Source organism: Dendropsophus ebraccatus, chromosome 12, assembly GCF_027789765.1.
Source record: "Dendropsophus ebraccatus isolate aDenEbr1 chromosome 12, aDenEbr1.pat, whole genome shotgun sequence".
Lineage (NCBI taxonomy): Eukaryota > Metazoa > Chordata > Amphibia > Anura > Hylidae > Dendropsophus > Dendropsophus ebraccatus.
This window is the reverse complement of record NC_091465.1, coordinates 70941714-70964672: the sequence shown is the minus strand read 5'-3', so window position 1 is coordinate 70964672 and position 22959 is coordinate 70941714. Positions and strand designations below refer to the sequence as shown.

The 22959-nt window shown below is 42.4% G+C and overlaps 1 protein-coding gene across 1 annotated transcript in view; it reads right to left on the bottom strand.

The window, feature by feature from the left end:
• Window positions 1-17891, bottom strand: part of SHANK1 (SH3 and multiple ankyrin repeat domains 1) — a 197747-nt gene extending 179856 nt beyond the window's left edge. Inside the window, exons 1-2 of the mRNA XM_069946701.1 lie at window positions 17835-17891; window positions 13773-14084 (exon numbers count right to left, since the gene is read on the bottom strand). Coding sequence (XP_069802802.1) covers window positions 13773-14045 — 273 coding nt within the window. The 5' untranslated portion in view covers window positions 14046-14084; window positions 17835-17891. The remainder of the gene's footprint in view (window positions 1-13772; window positions 14085-17834) is intronic.
• Between the last annotated feature and the right edge of the window lie 5068 nt (window positions 17892-22959).

The window sequence follows — 22959 nt, the reverse complement described above, 5'->3', positions numbered from 1 at the left end:
GGCCCTGGCTCTGCCAGGTCCCTCCACCTGCAGTCTAGTCTAGAGTGTGGTAGTGGACAGATGTATGTGAAACACAGAGACTCTTTTCTTCTTCAAAGCAAAACTTGTCCTCTCCTGAGTGGTTTAGCACTGCATAATAGGGATAAGTGAGAGATCCCTTCAACCCACGCCGTTGAACGTCTCTAACAGTGCAGGACAATATCCTGAAACAAGAGGAACTGATCCAGATAGAGCAAAGTTGCTACAAGCCTATGTACTCTATCTTGCAGCGCTGGTGTAACCAGGTAGTTTGGCCACCTTGCTCAATTCAGGTAACAAGGTCCGGGGCTTGTATCGCCCTAGGAGGACGGGTCATCCGACACTGTAGAGCAACAGGTGGTACAGCTACAACAAAGGTCGAAACACAGGCACAAGTAGTCTTCTGTTTTCAAGTATTCTTCAGTATTCTACTTCTTCTAAAGTTCCATCAGAGCACACTTCTACCCTGGGATGGGACTTTCAGCACAGACTCCTCTCTACTACACTAAACCTTTAGCAGAAACTTCTCTCTACTGCTCTAAACTCACGCTACCTCTCAGCACGCAACCAAGTCAGCACAGCTCTTCTTCTCCTCAAGCTCTTAACGCAGATTGAGTCTAGTTAAGTCAGAAGTCTATTATCAGCTACTGTATTTCCGAAGTAAAGAGGATATTATTTATGGTAACAGGACTCAGTGATTATTGTTCTGACACCTACACAGCCATTACACCTCCCGTTTCTGTGGGTGGCGGTACCGATAGTCCGGGTGGGTCACAGCTCCACTCCGGACCACCGTGATAAGTACCTAAGGGACCCCCTCACAGCCTGGCAGGTCACCGAACACAGGGAAAAGGGTATAGCCAGCCTCCCTAAAATAAAAGCAGGTGTGCCTCCATACCTGTGTGCCCAACCGGCACTGGCATCACAACAATCTATTATCCGGCTGAGCTATACTCCGACCAACCACTACAGTATTGGCGTCACACAACAGCAAGTGACCGTTTGACCATAGGGTTACACCACAGTAATAGCTAAGGTCCAGCAATTTATTGTATGAAAGATATAAGGGTCCTTTCAGACAAAGCTATTTTTACCGATAAACGATAAACCATCTCAAATGAAATTGTATTAACCTGAAATCGTTCACCATACTACACAGAATGATAGTCGTTGGTTAAATTAAAACGCAAGCGATGTTTCGATCATTGCCTGTAAATACACAAAACGATTACCATCTAAATTCGAACAATATAACGATTTTCCGCACGATAACCTTCCCCTGTAATAGGGCCGTAAGAGGGCAACAACCACATTGCCTCTGAATATCGGAGTATTATGATGTAAAGCCGTGCCCTTTATCTTTATCGTATACCCATGTCACAGTAAAGCATTACAAATCATCCAGAAGTCTGGTGAGTTTCCGGCTAGACACGATTCTCTTACACACATGCAAATAACGCTTTTATAGTATATGCTGTGTAAAAATAGTCACATAGCCCTGTAGGGTTACAACAAAGCAGCTGTCAATCAAAATCCAAGCAGCAACAAACCAAGCTGGATTTCCAGCAAATATTGTCTGGAAAAAGAAGGGAGAAAAAAATAACTATGGTTTAAGTATACTGAACCTTATGTAGGAATCTAGAGACAATGTGGAACTAATGTATATACTGAAATAAAGATCTACCAGGAGAGCGAGAATTAAAGTGCATTTCTATTGCCAGGCAGTTATGATATCTATTAAAGAGGTTTATTTTTCTATTTAACGCAAATGAAGCTTCTTAATTGTGTAATAAAACTTTATGCAACTTTAACTCTTCTTCATCTTGTATGAAGTGTACCTGTCATTATAACTGTCAAAATCTAAAGGATAAAGGATCAGAAACCTTCAGGCCCTCCAGCTGTTGTAAAACTACAATTCCCATCATGCTTGGACAGTCAAAGGGTGTCCAGATATGATGGGAATTGTGGTTTTGCAACAGCTGGAGGGCCAGACAGTTCCCCATCCCTGATTTATATGGATACAGGTGCACAGCCTATTAAACTTACTCCATTTCCTCACCAATTGACAGAGTTGCCTAGATGTATAATATGATAGAAGCTGCTGTCCTTTGGAAGGCAGAGCTAAGATGCCTGTATAAAGTCCAATACCAGCTGAAGAGCGGGCATATCCGGTTCAGGACCCAATGCTTTTGGCATGTTCTTTCTCTATGGTGGTGAGCTTGGCACACTAGAAGATCATTTGGTGGGCTCAGTCCTAACTTAAGATACAGTTTGCAATACAAGGAGAAGTAGACAGGCACATGTTCTATATAGCTGGAGGGTTGGCTCTCATTTCTTCTGTTGGACGGAACATACTTAAAGGGATACATAAAATGTTTCCAAATAAACTGGTTTAAAAATGTTATACAGATTTGTAAATAACTTCTCTTTCAAAATGTCAAGCCTTCAAGTACCTATGAGCTGCTGTATGTGCTGCAGGATGTGGTGTATTCATTCCAGTCTGGCACAGTGCTCTCTGATGCCACCTCTATCCAAGGCAGGAACTGTGGTTTTCTATGGGGATTTGATACTGCTCTGGACAGTTCTTGTCATGGATAGAGGAGGTGTCATAGAGCACTGTGTCAGACTGTAATGAATACACCACTTCCTGCAGGACATACAGCAGCTCATAAGTACTGGAAGGCTTGAGATTTTTACATAAAAGTACAAATCTTGACATCAAAGTTTACAAATCTGGATAAAAACACACTTTCAATGACTAAATGCTCATTCAGCTATTCCTCCTGTCCTCAACATACACATGCATGCCCAGGAAGACAGGAATAATTTGCTGCCATCCTCCTCTGGCAGCAACTTATGTCCCATGATATCATCTATTGGAGAGTCAGCACAACCATATACACATAACATAGTCAGCCAGTCCCGCTAAAATTGGGTTGATAGACCAACATCACTCTATTAGCCCATTGTACATATACAACAATGGGATCGGGCATCCACCTAATGTATCAGTTCCTATCAGTTCACTTTCCGTTTCATTCTCATTTTTAATGTTTCCTAATTTTAAAATCTTCTTAAAATATCTTTGATGGAAGAAGCAAAACTATTTACACCACCTTCTATTGAAGTCTTTAACACAGCCTTGGAGAATAGGGTACTTGTGCGGCACTTTCTTAAGAAAGCTGACATTGTCTTCTCTGTTTAGACAAGGTAATTTCCCACTTTTGGAGTGTTCTCTTAGTAGATGTAAATGGAGCCACAAGTGCTGTATAAAAAATAATGCATTATTGTAACATTATCTAAGCGAGTGCTGTCCAAGTATTTCCGAAAGGGGAGACACATTTCTGTGTTTGCCTGTCAACTAAGTGCTATCCAGAAAAATGAGCTTGTCAAGTAAAGTCTACGAGAGAACTTGAAGTGGAATAACTAGGCGTATGTGGCCGCACCATACCCAGGTGTTGTATATTGAGGTACTTGTGTATGAGGCCCTCGAGCAGACAAATAACCATATAAGTGGCCAAGGAGAGCTACTCTACAATGTCCAAAAACAGTGCCGTATAATACACCAATAAAACTGCCATACAGTACACAAGTAATATAACCGTATTATCTAAAGAACAGATTTGAGGCACCTGGATTTATAGGAAAAACGCCATGGCATTGCTCACCTGAAAGCTATAACCTGGCCTGGGCCATACCACCTATATTACCATACCACCAGAAGAGAAATGTCCCCTAGAAGAACTGAACCCATCACTCGGTGGAGCTTATGGACATAGCCAAGCTCGGTACACAACAATATTTAGAAGCTCTATAGAGAACAAATGGAGTGCTGACCAAGTGACACTCTTCATTATCTCTGGTGGCTTGAGACCCAACAGTCAGACATTTATCAATCCTATGGATAAGAGGTAACATGTCATTGCTTGATAACCCCTTTAAAGGGGAACTTCGGATAAGAAGAACTTGTTTTCTATTAAAAGTACATTAAAAGTTAAATATATGTGTCTATACAGTGTATTATCGTATCTGTACGGTTCTGCCACACTGGTAGCTGATAGAAATCCAGGAAGTGGAAAAAATGGCCCCTGTGCAATTCCAAATTGTCTCCTGCTGCTTCTGCTATCCCCCCTTAGGAGACAAATCTTCCATGCCTCTGTCTCACATTGTGTGTGTTTGCTGAGATCAGGCTGATGATGCAGACAGGGGGCAGGGTGTGATGTCCCAGGAGGCTTGGCTGCATCCCCCAATCCCCTGAGTGATTCACTATCTCTGACAGGCCAGAAGCAGGTGTTGCACTGATTTCTCTGATTGTGCAGAAGTGTGCAGTGAAATTAGGGCTGTGTTCACACATGTTGGAGTGTCATTGCAGTACTGCAGCGTACTCACAAAAATGATGCAGTAACACAAGTAAATAATGCTAAGCGGCAGAGAGGATAAAAACCTTATTGTGAGGCTCAACTTCAAAGATAACAGATGCTTGATCATAATATGTGCGTGGAAATGAAAAATAAAAAAAGTTCTTTACTTTATTCCAATATCAGCGTTACAGGTAGAGAATACAGCGTGCTGTGTGGTGTTACAGGTAGAGAATACAGTGTGCTGTGTGGTGTTACAGGTAGAGAATACAGCGTGCTGTGTGGTGTTACAGGTAGAGATTACAGTGTGCTGTGTGGTGCTACAGGTAGAGAATACAGCATGCTGTGTGGTGTTACAGGTAGAGAATACAGTGTGCTGTGTGGTGTTACAGGTAGAGAATACAGCGTGCTGTGTGGTGTTACAGGTAGAGAATACAGCGTGCTGTGTGGTGTTACAGGTAGAGAATACAGTGGGCTGTGTGGTGTTACAGGTAGAGAATACAGTATGCTGTGTGGTGTTACAGGTAGAGAATACAGCGTGCTGTGTGGTGTTACAGGTAGAGAGTACAGCGTGCTGTGTGGTGTTACAGGTAGAGAATACAGTGTGGTGTTACAGGTAGAGAATACAGTGCTGTGTGGTGTTACAGGTAGAGAATACGGTGTGCTGTGTGGTGTTACAGGTAGAGAATACAGTGTGCTGTGTGGTGTTACAGGTAGAGAATACAGTGTGCTGTGTGGTGTTACAGGTAGAGAATACAGCGTGCTGTGGTGTTACAGGTAGAGAATACAGTGTGCTGTGTGGTGTTACAGGTAGAGAATACAGCGTGCTGTGTGGTGTTACAGGTAGAGAATACAGCGTGCTGTGTGGTGTTACAGGTAGAGAATACAGGGTGCTGTGTGGTGTTACAGGTAGAGATTACAGCGTGCTGTGTGGTGTTACAGGTAGAGAATACAGCGTGCTGTGTGGTGTTACAGGTAGAGAATACAGTGCACTGTGTGGTGTTACAGGTAGAGAATACAGGGTGCTGTGTGGTGTTACAGGTAGAGAATACAGCGTGCTGTGTGGTGTTACAGGTAGAGAATACAGCGTGCTGTGTGGTGTTACAGGTAGAGAATACAGCGTGCTGTGTGGTGTTACAGGTAGAGAATACAGCGTGCTGTGTGGTGTTACAGGTAGAGAATACAGAGTGCTGTGTGGTGTTACAGGTAGAGAATACAGTGTGCTGTGTGGTGTTACAGGTAGAGAATACAGTGTGCTGTGTCAGTGGGACAGCAATGAAATTTTAAAGTACTGCAAATACTTCAGTAACACAATGAAACTGCAATGTGTGAACACAGCCTAGATATTCTACAATAGATTTGGGCGGGGAATAGGCAGGGTGGGAGACTGTGATGAACAGCCAGGGGAAAGCAATGCATTCTGGAACCTGTAGTCCTGTGTACAAATGACAAACCAGGAAGTGCAGAGACAGAAAACAGAACAAAACCCCCCAAAACAAATGGATTTTTGGTAGTTTCAAAACTGGAATAGATAGGTAAGTAATACTTTATGCTTCTGCAGAAGTTTCATTTTTTTTAACCTCTACCTGGAGTTCCCCTTTAAGGCCTTGTGTTGGTAAGGCTGGCCTTACATGTAATGGTGCCCTGTGCAGTGTTATCGGTCATCATGTATTATGGTGCTTAAATAGGTGTAATTCATTGACCAATAACTCTCCCAAAACACTTCTCATAACTTCCATAAAATGTAATACATTAGTATAGGGTGCTTAAATAATTCAAGCAAATGGCGAACCTAATAAATATTGTAGTTTAATCCCAATGATAGTCAGTGTCTATACAACTAGAGCTGAGCAAACCGGGCCACCAGAACCCAGATTTGTTCCAAACTTTGCAAAAAGTAAGGTTCGCTTCCGAACCGAACTTTCTGCAAAGTTTGGAGGGGTTGGGGAAGATGGCATCGCTCATTTAAAAAAAAAAAAACATACTCTCATCTGTCCATGGTGCCCCAGAGTCTCCTGGTGCCTCTCTGGTCCGGTCTTGGCATCTTCTGTGGTGAAGGCCCACTCAGCCAATCACAGGCTGACTAGGATAGGGCAGCCCCATGGCCTGTGAATGGCTGAGCGGGCTGTCACTCTTGTCTCTAGATTGACAGCCCAATTAGCCAATCACAGGCCATGGTGCTGTCCCATCCTAGTCAGCCTGTGATTGGCTGAGCGGGCTGTCACTCCAGAGCCAAGAGTGACAGCCCGATCAGCGAGTCACAGGCCATGGTGCTGTCTTGTTCTTATCAGCCAGTGATTGGCTGATAAGTGAGTGGGCCTTCACCGTAGAAGACACCAGGACAGGACCGGAGAAGAGGCGCCCGAGGGAGTGCGAACATGTAAGTATAAGAAGTGGTCTTAAGAAACTGCATTAAAACAGCTAAAAACCTGCAGGCGTTTAGCTGTTTTAATGCTTTTTGTTAAAGTTCAGTTTGGCCGAACCAAACTTCTGAAAGGTTCGCCCACCTCTATATATAACAGTGCTTTAAATTATTATGTGGTAGTTTTAAGCCCGAGGTGACAGGATATTAGTGGTAAACCTTCTAGCACAGATAGAAGTTACGCCTCGACTAACGACTTATATTATTACACCCCTAAGGCTGGCCATGGGCATAGGTTTCCTTAGCTCATGTTCATTGTTGTAGGTAGGTCGGACTAGGCTAATGTTAGCCATATACATAATAGCTGTTGACCAAACGCTCACTTGACTTACAGTTCTTTCTCCTAATCCTCTCATATGCTTTCACTTCAGTATGGCTGAGCATTCTCTCAGAGTGGAGAGAAGTAAGTTTCTTACCTTCATCCTCTGCGTTGAATCACTATGCTAATAAAATGGTTTGGTGCACTAGGGGCAGAACTACTACCTCCAGGGCACCAATCCACCCATGGCTGGCCCGCCCTTCTAATAAGCAGAGCAGGCCGGCTGAGGGCAGCCTACGGATTTAACTACAAACTGCACAGAAATGGCGCTGACAATAAAGGTAATAAATAGAGATGAGCAAACTTGGAGCATGCTCGAGTCGATCCGAACCCGAACTTTCGGCTGTTGATTAGCGGTGGCTGCTGAAGTTGGATAAAGCCCTAAGGCTATGTGGAAATCATGGATATAGTCATTGGTTGTATCCATGTTTTCCAGACAACCTTAGAGCTTTATCCAAGTTCAGCAGCCCCCGCTAATCAAATACCGAACGTTCGGGTTCGGGTCGACTCGAACCCTAACCCGGTTTGCTCATCTCTAGTAATAAATGCATCCTCAATGCCCTGTGCACCATAGGGGCATATAAGCAGGTTAGATTTGTCTAAAATGTTGATAGTTTCCCTTTATAATACAACAAACGTAACTCTTCTTTCCCGTCAGAAATGCCCTATACGCATTACATTGTTGAAATCGCAGGTTCAGTTGAAACATGTTAAATATGTACACTAGGAACCTTAGGGTCCTCTTACACAGGCAGTTCATAAACTGTAAACAAACACTGATCTGTTAGATCGGCAGTCTCATTAGTGATGTCCATGCAACCCTTGCCTTTAATTTAAAATAATAAAGTATTATTTCTCCTTACCACGTTTCCTGGTGTCCTCGGAGGCCTTCCCCCATGTCTGCAGCTCTGACTTCTGTTCTGTTTTCTACACTGGCAAGCTGCAGCCGCTAAGCCAATCACTGGCCAAGACTGGCTATGGTGTTCAATCATGGGTGTTTCTGTTTTGAACACCCCTCGCGAAAGCCTTCTACTTCGAAAGTAAAGTGGTGATGAAGTTATGTATAAGTTTTGCCACAAGATGTCGCTATGTGTATTTATGTATATATTGCATAGCTGTAGTTATTCAAGGGTTACTGAAGGGTGACCAGTAGCAGGGCAGTAACCACAAGGCCGCGGCCAGTGACTGGTTAAGGGGCCAGTGGCCTGTCTCGGACAGTGATTGCTTGAGGGGCTGCGGCCTGTCAGTGCAGAGAACGGAATGGAAGGTAGAGCTGCAGACACCCAAGGGCCAAGAACATGGGGAACATGGTAAGGTGAGTTAATATTTTATTATCTTATACTGCAATCATCAGCCGTTGGCCGCACATCACTATTACACATAGTCATGTGCGCCCGGAGCCTGGACCTAAAGAACGATCAGCTGATGATTGTTTCATTGCCTGATCGTTCTCTCTATTACACAAAGCGATAATAGGCCAAATCATCGCTCTGTGCCCTTAGTCACGTTTTAAAGGTGCAGACCAGCATAGTATGAGTATATCCATTCTACTCTTCACCCATTGTATAATATACTAAGATGAGCTAAGACTTAGACAAACTTTAGCGCTCTCTATTATATTCACAGTAATGTTTCAACAAAGTAGCTTATATGTAAGAAATACATAATGAGTTTCTATTTTAAGGCACTTAGAGGGATTTATTTCTATATTCAGAATCCAATCACTTGTCACGAGCGACTAAAATACTTCGCTAATGAAACCAATTGCTCAATCCCCGCAGTAGAAATTAAACACCTAACAAAGTTTTCAACTTCACGTCCTAAAGTGCTGTATCTCCTGATGGCTCCCCGTATCGCCTGGCGTACAGTAAAGAACAGGATTTAATGAGAGGTTGACTCCAAGGGGCCAAAGGGAGCCGCCGCGCTTATTTGATTTTGTTTGTGCTGAGTAAGAGATTAATCATAACTTACGGGTAATGACTACCCCGGAGACCTCACAATAACATAAGGTGGGAAACAGAGGAAGAATTAGAGACTGGGAATTGAAGACAAAGCTATATTGGCTATCCCACATGAGCAGTCCTCCCTTTAGAAAGTTGCTATTAAGCAGACGTTAGCTCATTTAATATAGAAGTGCCTGATGAAATGGGCCCGGAGTCTGTCTAAGGTGGAAGATTTGTAGATGTCACACTATTTCATAGAACTAAGTAAGCAAAACTGTTAGGCCATTATGTATAGCAGTTGGCAGGCCAAGGACTAGACAGGAGCTAGACAGATGATGAAGTGTGGACAGGCAGGCGGTGACTAATAAGAAGCAAATATGAGAAGAGGAAAATTATTCTACAATCATTATTGTTCTCTATTAGTGATGAGCAAACTTGCCGAAAGTTCAGGTCCGGCCATACCGAACGTTTGGCAAGTTCTCTCATCACTTTTCTCTAAGTACGAGGGTGATTGTCAAAGGCTTTTCCAGATGTAACAATCCCAAAGAGGAACTGAGTATTGTTCAGCCTCCCCCCATATAGTATAGGCCCCCTCTGTGAAGTCATCCCCATATAGTACAAGCTCCCTCTGTGCAGGGTGCCCCCATTTAGTATAAGCCTCCCCAATGAAAATAATAATTAATTATAATAAACAAAAAAAAAATAGCGCTTACCTGTAATTCCCTTTCACTGCAGCTCCTTACCATTGGTCCCTGACAGACACGATGACATCATATCATCATGCTGCCCAATACATGAGGATTGCATTAATGCTTGGTCGAGTGAGTACGAGCAGTGCCTACTCCACAATTTTACTTCACTGTATCTGTGTCCGGAGGAGGACGTAGGAACAGTGAGCTTTGTCAGCTGCCGCCCAAAGATCCTGAGCTGAGCGGGGGCTGGCAACAATGAAAAAGGCTTCCCTTTAAGATGCACAGTTGCAGGCCATGCAGCTTAAAGGGAACACTGCTCATAGTGTGTTGCAATGGTTAAATGGACACTACCACAAAAAAAAAACTTTTTACTTTTAGAGACGTTAAAAGTTTTAATCGTTCAGTTCAAGTTTTAAGTGTTCAGACCCTGTCGGTCAATAGAACTAGCCTGGAGAAGTGCCAGCTAACTGTGTTTTCTCCCAGCTCTGTGCCACGTGACTAATATGGAATATCACAGACACCGGATATTTGGACTCCCCCAGGACTTTTCTCCTAGGTATTTCCACAATATAAGTCAATCATTTTAGTATTATTAGTAATGGACAAATAAATAAATGTGCTAGTTATGTAAGCAGAGGTTATCTATATAAGTAAAGGTTAATGGAGTAACGTTCTGAACAATGACCACGGTTAGTAGAGAAGCCCCTCGATTAGCAGAATTATGCAGAGGACGATCAATGTGCAAGGTACTCCCTAGCGGCACTGTGAGAAACTGACATGTCCGTTTTCTGCGGCTGCTATTCAATTAATAGCAGCTGCAGAAAACAATGTCAGTGCACAGTATGGAGCGAGCGGCTTTGGCTGCATGCTCAGAACTCAGCTGCGCTAAAGATTATCCGGCCGGTACTGCAGTATCGGCCGGGATGATCTTTTCTGAGACCGGCCGTTCTGTAACCCGGCTGGGTCATGAAACGGCCGGTCTCTTTCAAGGTCTGAACATGGCCTCAGGCTATGTTCACACAACTAACTATTTTTGAAAAGAGCGGCTATTGTTCATCATTGAAACAACGGCTTTTTTTTTTTCAAATTGCAATGGTATGCATTGAAGCCAATGGAACAACAGCCACAATACAGTGTGTGAAAACAATGGCCGTTGTTGCATTGACTTCAATGCATGTCACTGCAATATGAATAACACAGCCGTTGTTTTAATAGGAAACATCGGCCGTTCTTTTAAAAAACATAGTATGTTGTGTGAACATAGCCTAAAAATTGCTAATTATCTTAAAGATAAAACATACTGGTGAGCTATCTACAGGAAATGTCATCGTTCACCAATCCTTAGTATGCCGACCGTCCAGCACCTCCATCGATCAGCAGTTTGGATGCCACACTACACAGTGAACAGCTTAGGATGCAGTTTTCACCATTCACTGTGTAATGGCGGCCATTAAAGACGAACAAGCCAGGCCAAGGTTGGGGTTCGGCATTTGAATCCTGCTGTCTTCCTGTTCCATGGGGAAGGTGGAGACAGCCTGAGTCCCGCCTATGACTTAGGCTGTATCCATGTTTTCCAGATGGAATTCAAGCTGTCTCCACCTTTTCCACAAACCAGGAAGACAGCAGGACTCAAATGCCAAATGGTTCAGGTTCGTACAAACCCAAACCTCGGTACAGCTTGCATTGACTGCAACTCAGCTCTCATTCAGAACTGCAGTAACCAGGTCCGGCCACTACACAGTGAATAGAGCCACTCGCTTTATTATATAAATTGGTTTTATTACTTACATTACAATTCCAGACCTGCACAGGTACATAAGTCTACAGGGACCTGAACTTAGCTCCCTACTGATTCTGCCTGGAGACAGCCTATCTATAAGGCCATAGATGGGGAAGGGGCCCAAGCCATGCCAAACTGCAGGTGTAAAATAGTGAAATTTTATTATAATTTGTAAAACTACATGCAATGCACTAAAAATGGGTTCAAATATGTCCACAGCCTTTTAATGCCAGGTTCCTCCAGTTCACTGTCAGATCAATACTGAGCTGTGAAGGAGAAGCATCTTGGCAGCGGTGAAGCCATGTCCGTCCCTGTCTCAGCTGGTCGCTTTGAATCAATTTAAAAATAGATCACTCTTCACAATGACAAGTAGAGTATATATAGAAATAGTCCCCGGTAATAATTATGTAAATCTGAGAAAATTGGAATAGTGAGTACATTTCCGGCAAACAAAGCTTAAGCATATCTTATGCCTGGCTACATCAGCAGATGCAAATGACAAGTTTATGTTGCCCTATGATCGATAGTCTATAAATGGTGACTGTAGAGATCAGTACTTGGCTCAGGACCAACATGCAATGTAAATAGTCTTATTACTCAGAGATATCCTACAACCTAAAGTAGACTGGTGCAGATAGTCGACCAGTCAGGCCAGGCTCTGATACAATAAAATACCCCAAGGTTCCAGCAGAAGATAACCACATTGGTCGATCAATGGAACCAATGGTCAGCAGGGTCTGTCTATTCATAATGAGAATGATTCTTAATGATTCATAATTAAAGGGTTTATCCAGCGCTACAAAAACATGGCCACTTTCCCCCCTACTGTTGTCTCCAGTTCAGGTGTGGTTTGCAATTAAGCTCCATTTACTTCAATGGAACTGAGTTTCAAAACCTGCACCCAGACTGGAGACAACAGTAGGGGGAAGGTGGCCATGTTTTTGTAGCGCTGGATAACCCCTTTAACTTCTTAGACCTTATTTATATGTTCTTTGTGTACAATGGTAACTATAAAGGTTATGGTGCAATTATAAGAGGGCAAGCGTATGTTCTGTATAGATGGACCCTTAGAATAATTTCTTGTGGATTGGAGGGATATTGGTCAAGCACTACAAACAGCAAAGTTGCTGATCCTACATGCATATATTCTGATGGGGAAAATACATTTACATTACTTTAATAAGGTTTTAGAACTTTGTAATATAACTTTATTAAAGAAAATGTACAGTTGTGCTCAAAAGTTTACGTACCCTGGCAGAATGTTTGCTATCTTGTCCTTTTATCAGAGAATACACTGCTACACTGTGCCATGGCTGCAGCTTCTCTAAATGTAATGCCTATTCTAATGCTAACAAGGATTAGAATATATATGAGGGGAGGCTCAGTATAAGTAACACTGCGTACATCAGAGCTAGCGATATATTATTGTACCAGGACGAGCGCTTGAGCAGCCCTGCAGTTCCTGACACAGCCAGTGGTGGTACCAAAGGCGCCATGTTGTCCCTTACTGCTGCTACTCAATGTAAAAAAGGAAATAAATAAATAAAAATATAATGTTTTGTTGAAATACCAATTTAAAATAGTCCATTAAAGTTTTTTTTTTCTACCAATAAAACTCACCATCTATTCACAGGGTATTGAATGAGAGTCTTACCAGTGTCTTAAAGCAGCAGATAGAAATGTGTGTCACAGCTCCATTTAACTTTATGGGCCCTTATATAAATATCCTAGTTCTATACTCATCTTTATTAGGCTCATAGAATAAAATCAGGCAGCAGCACCCATGTCCGACCACTGCTCCGTTCAAACAGACCACTGCTCCATTCAAGACGCCCCCATACTTAAAGGGGTTATCCAGCGCTACAAAAACATGGCCACTTTTCCCCCTACTGTTGTCTCCAGTTCAGGTGCGGTTTGCAATTAAGCTCCATTTACTTTAATGAAACTGAGTTTCAAAACCTGCACCCAAACTGGAGACAAGAGTAGGGGGAAAGTGGCCATGTTTCTGTAGCGCTGGTAAACCCCTTTAATAGCAACTAGGCCCCTACCAATCAGACACTCAACACTGGGTTATTTAGAGTTTTGTTGGCGGGAAAACCCCTTTAAGCCAAGGATTCCTGCAAACCATTGCCACGTCTTGTGATATTATGAACTAGTTCGGTGCCATGATTTTCCTTCCGATGTGTGTGACTATAACATTATTCCGACTTATCTTTCCATGTCATTCCCAATTTACTTACTGTTTGGTGGAGGTCAGGGATACCAATGCGAAAGACCATCATACTGAAATTGGAATCGTCAGGGACCGACATGGATCTCTCCTTTATTCTCCTTGCTGCTACTGAGGATGCCGAAAGAGGGTTGGGGTTAATTTTGCTAGTGGCAGAAGTGGGATTGTTGTTTTTCCCTCCAGGGACGGTGTCCTCTCTGGAGGTGTCTGAGTCCGACTCTTCCCCAGGATATTCGGAGATGCTCCTCCTCTCCTCCTCGCTTGATACGGGACTCTGGGGCATTGTCAGGAAGGCGGAACAACAGCAGCATTACAGGGCCAGCTGAGGAATAAAAAGGAATACGTTACTTATTAGAAACATTTGGACTCAAAATTTCTGAGAATTTTAATCCTATCCTGTCTATATTACTGCTCAACTTCAACATATTTTTGTAATATTCCCTATTCACTATTTCCCTTATGAGTAATTCACAGACGTGTCCACCCTTAAAGGGGTACTCCAGAGGAAAAAAATTCAGTCAATGCCAAAAAAATTAGACCGATTTTAAACTAACGAACAGAGGTGGCAGCAGAGAGCACTGTGTCAGATTGGAAATAATACACCACTTCCTGCAGGACAACATTTTTTACCTCACAAGTACTGTGGCGGACAGTGCTCTTAACAGTACCCCAGTGCTCCTATTGGTCTTACCGGGCTGAGTAGTGAACGACTAAAGTGCACCGGAGTGGCGCCAAGGATAAAGGTAAGAGACATACCTTCCTCCTCGGTGCCTCCTGCACAATAAGGGGATATCAACAGTTTACATATGTGTAATCTGCTCATGGTTCTCCTTTAATCATCTAATTTTTTTTCTTAAACATTGAAACCTAAGAGTAACAGATGGCCAACAACTGACATCCATTGGAGGCATCTAACACAAACATTGAATTTTTAGCCTTTAAATAATGGGTGGCCAATGGATAGCATCACCTGGATTCATCTGTTACATGTGGTATTTTTACTTAAAGTGACACTCCACAGGTGTAAAGGGTAAATGTTATAGCTTTCATTACTTATTTTATATCACACCTCATGGTGCTTGTTGTGGTAAAAAGTTGTTTTTATCACCTGTGGATTGGTATATGTGGGCGGGGCCTCATGGGCTGTGCGCCACATCGCTCCGCCCCTAGCCCCTTAGCCCCACCCCTATCAATGACATAATCACCGCATAGGCCCCGTCCCCTTAGCAGCCATTGGAAGGGCCAGCCTAAAGCTCTAGGCCGCTGAGGGGGACGGGGCCTATGCGGTGATGATATCACAAATGGGCGGGGCTAAGTGTTGCTAGGGGCGGAGCGATGTGGCACATAGGGCGCAAGGCCCCAGCCACAAATACCAACCCATAGGTGATAAAAACAACTTTTTACCAGAACAAGCACCATGAGGTGTGATATAAAATAAGTAATGAAACCTGTAACATTTACCCTTTACACCTGTGGAGAGCAGTCAAAATGCAAAAAGGGGGAGACTTTAAGGGTGTCACTTTAACACAGAACCATCTCATCTTGTGTTACTCATCTTGGGGTACAAAGCCGCACAGGCAATGGGAGGAGATAACTGTATAGTGTGGGACTTGTCAGAAAGAGAATGTTAATAAAATTAGTAGTTAGTAGTAGTTAAAAAAAAAAAAAAAGTAGGACACAGACTAGTAGTGATATGGGAAATAATCAGTATAGTTTAGCATTTATAGGTTTACATTGTCTTGATTGACAGCTATTTTTGTCTACTCCATAGAGAACACTGTCAATCATGGGTCCGGACCACCCACTAGACTCATAAGCCCGGAGGGATCAGACATGTAAATCAATAAATTCCAAGTTATACTGAGAAAATTCCCACAAGCTATAAATCAATCTGCTTAGCTCTCCCCGCTCTGTAACACGACGCCGACTTTTAGAGGCTGATTTGATAATAGAAGGCAATTTCAGTAGAAACAGTAGGTGTAGCGATATGGAACCAGTTGGAGGGGGGGGGGGGTCATACTGGTTCCATATCTCTACACCTACACTATACAGGAATAGGATATACAACAAGGAACCTAATTAGCACAAAAGAACATACCATAAAAACAAATCATGTGACTCACTATAGGATGTGAGGGACACAGCTCACAATACAGTACAAAGCCTAGACATGTGCAATGTCCACTCTCTACATGTTGCCCATAATAAGGATAAGGAAATCTGGAATCCATACCAAATTTCCTCATTTCATTTTTAGTGGGGGTGGTCTTCATGGTTTCATGAAGACAACTCTAGTTCAATTCCAGAGAACCTGCATTATATGGACTTCTATATAGCATTAAGCTGTTGTTTCCCTGCCCCCATGATCTTGTTTTCCTGGGGTGGGATGTAGGGTGGGGAGCGAGTGGCCTTAGGGGCTTCTTTTTTAGAGGAAGTTGTTTTTGATGGAGATAACCCCTTCTGCCAGTCTGTACTGAGCCAGAATGAGGATGATGTTTCCTAAGTTAAAGGAAAAGTCCAGCAAAAGTTAAAAGTTTATTAAAATATTGTATTGCCCCCCAAAAGTTATACAAATCCCCAATATACACTTATTATGGGAAATGCTTTTAAAGTGCTTTTTTCCCTGCACTAACTACTGCATCAAGGCTTCACTTCCTGGATAACATGGTGATGTCACTTCCTGGATAATGTGGTGATGTCACTTCCTGGATAAAATGGTGATTTCACGACCGGACTCCCAGAGCTGTGCGGGCTGTGGCTGCTGGAGAGGATGATGGCAGAGGGATGCTCAGTGTCCCTCCAGTGTCCTGTGTCCCTCAGTGTCCCCCTGCCATCATCCTCTCCAGTAGCCACAGCCCCCATAGCTCTGGGAGTCAGGTCGTGACATCACCATGTTATCCAAGAAGTGACATCACCATTTTATCCAGGAAGTGACATCACCATGTTATCCAGGAAGTGACATCACCATGTTATCCAGGAAGTGACATCACCATGTTATCCAGGAAGTGAAGCCTTGATACAGTAGTAAGTGCAGGAAAAAAACACTTTATAAGCATATCTGGTAATAAGTGTATTTTGGTCATTTGCATAACCTTTGGGGGGGCAATACAACACTTTAATAAAAATTTTGCCAGATTTCTCCTTTAAAGCAAATTTGTTTCCACCCTCATGTTGCAATGACGCATTTGTGTGATTTGGTTCGGCACAGATTAGGAAAGGGCAGCCCAGAGACACAGATAAAAAGAAGGGCACAGCAGTAAGAAAAGAGAGGCGTTGCAGGCCTAGGGCACAAAATCTCTAGATCCCGCCTCCTTGACTCTGCGACGCAATAATAAAAGCTGTCTTTTCCTGCAATACCATCACCAGGAGAAAAAAACACCGGGCATGGGTTCACTCAACCTATGGGAAGGTACCATTGTTATTTATTTATTTATTTATTTGGGGGGGTTAGATTCACTATAAAGAAGTTGTCCAGGAAATAATTTTTGAAAATGTGCTCAGACAGGTGCTAAATATATAAATATATATATATATATATATATATATATATATATATATATATACAAAAACTATATCTTCCTTGCTCCCCCACTGCCACTGATGTCATGGAGCCTCCGTCCTAAAACACAGCACTGGGCTTAGGGTTGGCACAAGACGTGGGTTAACAGGGTTGGCTTGGACATTGAGTCTGAGTGGGCACTGTCTTCTTCTGAGACTGATCCCAGAATTTCTGTGTATGAGGGAAGTGGCAGCGGGGGAGCAAGATGGGTAAATATAGTCTTCTTTTTATGTTCACCACATTAAAAAAAAAGTCCCCAGACAACCACTTTAAGAGGCGTGAACTATTTGGAGTTTTGCACTGCATCCCCACCCCTCTTCTACATAGGCCTCCCAATAAAGAGATGACGCAAATTCATCCACCACTCTTACCCCATTAAAAATCTTTCGTGTCTCCGACTCCCAAACACAAATCGAGATAAATGGATATCTTTCAAAACAATTCAAAATTAAATAATAATTAGCTTTTTCCATTTCCACCTTTTTCAGATTTCTTTAGAAAATTCTGATCTACCTTAAAGCACTCCTGACTGTCTCACTGTGTAAAAGTAATTTAAGAATAGGGACGGCTGCCCACATTCCTCCTGCCATTACTTTACAGCGCTGCAAAGAAAAAATGGAAGAAAGGAAAAAATTAAAACATAACTCCTCGACAATGATCTGTTTTGAAATCTTGCTCGGCTGGATATCTTTAAATCAAATTATCATACTTGTATTTATGTTCCTGGGCTTTTACTTTTTTTTTTTTTTTTTTTCAAAAGCCGAATGTTCTGTGAAACGTCTTGTTCTTATGGCAACATTTCTGGATTCCTCGAGTATATACCTTCCTGTATAAAACGTTATCTAGCAGCATGGTGCCCAAATCTTAAGATGTGTGAAACCCCGATAAAGGGGCAGGCCATTCAACTCGCAATCTCTGAAACAAAATACATTTTGTATAAGAAGGAGATCTTTTATGTAAGATGCAGGCAACGTCACGTATGTGGCTCAGTCTACTCATAAGGGAAAGTTTGGGGAATAGTTTAGTGGTGCTGAAAAACTCTTTCCAGGTTTAGGTCTCTCTACAAGGTATGAAGGTTTCACCATTATCACAGATGGGGATTCTTTACTGTAAGAGCAGTGAGACTCATGTCTCATGTATTTGTAACGCTGGATAACCCCTTTAAATTTTTGCAAAAACACACACAAAAAAAGCTATGGTGTTTATTTGAAAAAAAAAAAAACGCCTACGGCCGGATGTTAGCTGTAAGTCAATGACATTTAATAAAATGCCAAACATATTTGCCCTTTTTTTTTTGTGACATTTTTCTCTTCTCTCTGGTGTTTTTTGAGGTTCTGTGGTAGTTTATCCAAAATGCAGCGTGCTAAGGGGTTGGCATCTTTTTTTTTTTGCAAACTGTTCAATGGAATGTCTTCTGTTCGTCTCAAAAAACGGCAAAAGCAAAAAAAAAAAATAAAGCCATTCACAACTAAAAAAAACACCAGAAAAAAAGTCAAAATAATCTTGGTCAGTTTTTATGGTGTTTTTTGAAGGCCAGAAAAACGCCACACAAAAGTTGAGTGTGAAGGCACCCTTATTCTGACTGCCACATTTGGCTTTGGGAAGGAATTTTTAGGCTATGTTCACACCACGTAAAAGTATGGCCGTTGTTGCCATCGGCAACAACGTACATACTTTATGCAGTGTGGAACATTGCCTACATTTCTATGGGATCCCGGCCGGAGCTTTTCCACATCGTATACCCGTGCGGACCCGCAAATAACTGACATGTCAGTTTTCTGAGGCTGCAATTCAATGAATTGCCGCCCTAGGAAACCCTGTCAGTTCACACAATGAAGCGAGCGGCTCCGGCCGCTTGCTTCATTGTGTGCTGTGGGAGGTTCTGATTCGGGCGCGCACTGAAGCGCCCACATCAGAACCCTGCGGCCGGAAAGGATCGTCCGGCCGGTACTTAAGTACCGTCCGGGATGATCCAGGCAGAGACCCGGCCAGGTCACGGAACGGCCAGTCTTATACATAGTGTGAACATAGCCTAACTGTGATATATGGCGAATGGTATCTGCCTCATAAGTTTTTCCTCTTCCTCTGGATTAGAGATGAGCGAACCGGATTCGGGTTCGAGTCGATCCGAACCCGAACATTCGGTATTTGATTAGCTGGGGCTGCTGAACTTGGATAAAGCTCTAAGGTTGTCTGGAAAACATGGATACAGCCAATGACTATATCCATGATTTCCACATAGCTTTAGGGCTTTATCCAAGTTCAGTAGCCACCGCTAATCAAATGCCGAGGTTCGCTCATCTCTACTCTGAATCAACACAGTAGGGTTATAGGTTGAATTGAATAGACTTTTTTTAAACGATATATAACTGTATTTTTTGTCATTGAAATATTTGGTTGTGCCCATAAGTAATTGAGTCTCAAAAAATGTGGGAAAGAAGCAGGAAGTCAGACTGGATGAAAACAAACTGCCCCAAGGATCCTGAATCAGAACAGGATGGATTTGATCCACCTTTATATCCCACGCTACCATACTTTAGCAATACAAAGGTAATTGGCAGCAATGTATAAAGGGTCCCAGTTCCTGACATGGACAGAGGTGGCAGCAGAGAGCACAGTGTCAGACTGAGAAGAATACACCACTTTCTGTGGGACATACAGCAGCTGATAAGTACTGGAAGAAATAAGTTTTTTTTTTAAATAGAATTAAATAACAAATCTGTATAACTTTCTGATACCAGTTGATTAAATGTCTTTTTTTCCAAGAACCCCTTTAACATCTCGAGCAATGATCACCAACCTGTGGGTGTCTAGCTGTTACAAAAGTACAACTCCTATTATGCAATTACTGGAGAATTACAGGTAGGAAAACTATGTTATTGGTGTCTTCTCCTTGACACTGGGACTAAATGTAATTTCCCAGCATAAAGCATCCAAGCAATTTAAATGCTGACAATAAGCTTCAAGGATAAAAAGCAATAAGAGGGCGCAGACTGATTTACACACAACGTACTCGAGACGCGGTGTTTTATATGGATGTATGTGAGGTCAGTCTCATCAGTCAAAACAATAGATCAAGATACAATTAATATGGAAGGAAACATATGATATCAGCCAGGCTGTCACCGCTACACGCGGCCAGTCAGCGGGATCAGCAAGTGACAGAAGATGATCTATGTCTTATAATAACCAAGTCCCCATGCAACTATCAGGCTGGTCACAGGTTTCCCTATAATTTATAGGGTTACATTATAAGACTCAAGTGAGTGTTATAATAAAGGAACAACTCGTGTTCTGCAGCCAGAAGGAAATACAGTGCCGCCTGTATGTATGTAATATCCTGTTATAGCTCAAATACTATATACCATTGCAACATGTCTGTGAAATTGTATACCATAATTAGTTGGTACCTATAGGTAATACTTACCTGTCACGTAATTTTTTTCAATATTTGCTATTATGTTAGAAAACACATAGCTGATTTCTTCCAAAAACAGTGCCATCTCTGCTAAAAATATCAGGTCTTCCAGTACTTATCAGCTGCTGTATGTCCCGCAGGAAGTGGTTTATAGTTTTCCAGTCTGACACAGTACTCTGTCCAGAGCAGTAGCAATTCCCTATAGAAAACCTCTCCTGCTCTCAAGACTGGAAAAAATGCAGCTTCCTGCAGAATGTACAGCAGCTCATAAGTACTGGAAGACTTGAGACTTTTTGTCTCAAATTACGAATCTCTTGCACTTTATGGCACCAGTTGATTTAAAAGATTTTTTGTTGTTGAATTACCCCTTTAAACAGTCCCTCTACAAAATCACTAAAGCCAGAAAACTCTAGCAACGTTTCCTCTTAGGCGCAAGAAACGCATTGTGTAAACTAAGCCTTGAAAAACGCGTTGTACTGTCACTTTAAAAAAAACAGTTGAGTATAAGCATTACTTGTTTAAGTTATCCTGGACTCTCTGCTTTCATAACCTGTATCACTACATCACACCAAGGGAACACCAGGGACTACTTTTTAACAGGCATGTATTGAGACCTAGGAAGGGCTACTACCACTTTAAGCTCCGTGTCAAGTAATAGCGTGCCATCAAGGCCGTATTACACAGCACAATTTTCCAGGGTAAGCAAGCGCCAACCAGTCAGCTTGGTGCTAGCTTCCCCCATGTTTTCCACTCACTGCCTATGTTTTTACAAACACAGACAGCAAGTAGACAGCAGTGGGAGGGGCCACCCAAACAATCCTTTGATTGTTCGTTCTGCCCATTGAAGCCAGGGGCAGCGGTCACTGACATAACTGTGATTTGTCAGCATGTTAAAAGATCACGATCAGCCGACATTGTGCATGTTAGCTGATCGTTGCCTTTCTACATGCACTATTACACAGTCAACATGCGCTATTTCACAGTCACCATGCTGTATTTTGCCTGAACGGTCGGTAATCGGCCAATAATTTTAGTGTAATAGAAGCTTCAGGCATTGCAAACAGCACCCCTGTGTAACAGATTAAGAAGGACTTCCCCTTTAAGTAAAACTGCATGGACTCACGCATGGGAAGCACCTGTCTTGTGCTCACCTATTAACTGAGAAACAACCTGATTCAGGAAGACAAGGCTGAGCTAAAATCGAGGATTAAATACCCGATGTACTACACAAAAAGCCTAAGGAAAAAACATATCTACTTCCTCCAAGATTTATGAATCCGTCTGACAGTGAAATTTATGATATTTAGTTGTTATAGTTCTGTAAAAGGCGAGGACATAAATTACAGCTTGCTGGTTCAAGCCTTTCATGGGGAAAAGCATTATGGATAAAAAAGGAGATGAAAGTAAACTAGGATAGAGAGAAATAAATATAAAAGAAATAAATTCAATACAAAAAATACATCTTTCAATCTGGTCCTTGGTCACGTCTGTGAATAGGAAGCAAGAAGCATTAACCAAATAATAATTGGCTTCGAGGTTGTAAGAGGAAAACTCCCACATAGTCACTGTCAAAGACGACCATTATTTCCTCTACAACATGCCCCCCCGAGCCTCCCCCAGATACAGATAGCACATTTATAGCATTGTTTATGTCATTATTCAGGGGTATAGTTGTTAGAGAACCTAAAAAAGCTGTATGGTTCTAGTATAGTGAGTCTGTGCAGGAAGAAGCGGCAGTCTACTGTATAGCAGATAGACCTTACCTCTGTGTGTACTCGAATGGTAGTCATTCAGGCAGGCTATAGAAGGTGCAGTGGCTGCTATTACACCTGACCAGTAGTATTATAAATGACATAAGGCAGGTGGAATAAATAAAAAATAAATACATAAAACCAAAGTCTCTAAGGTTACATGATGGCAGCAGTCAGTATCAAAACTTAGAGGGGTTTTCCACAAACACCGCTCACCCATGTCCCCTTGGTTGAATGTTTGCTGCCATTCTATTCAAATTTATAGGCCTGAGAAAGATACAGCCAAGTACTGCACATACTTATCTTTAAAGGGAATCTGTCTCTAGGTTCATGCTGCTTTAAATGAGCGGAGTATAAACTAGTGACAGAAATGCTGAACAGATCGGTGTATTACTTTTATCATTCTGCTTAGCCGTTCTCCTAATATGCAGGAGAATAGGATTCTTGCCACACCCCTCCCCCGCCCTGC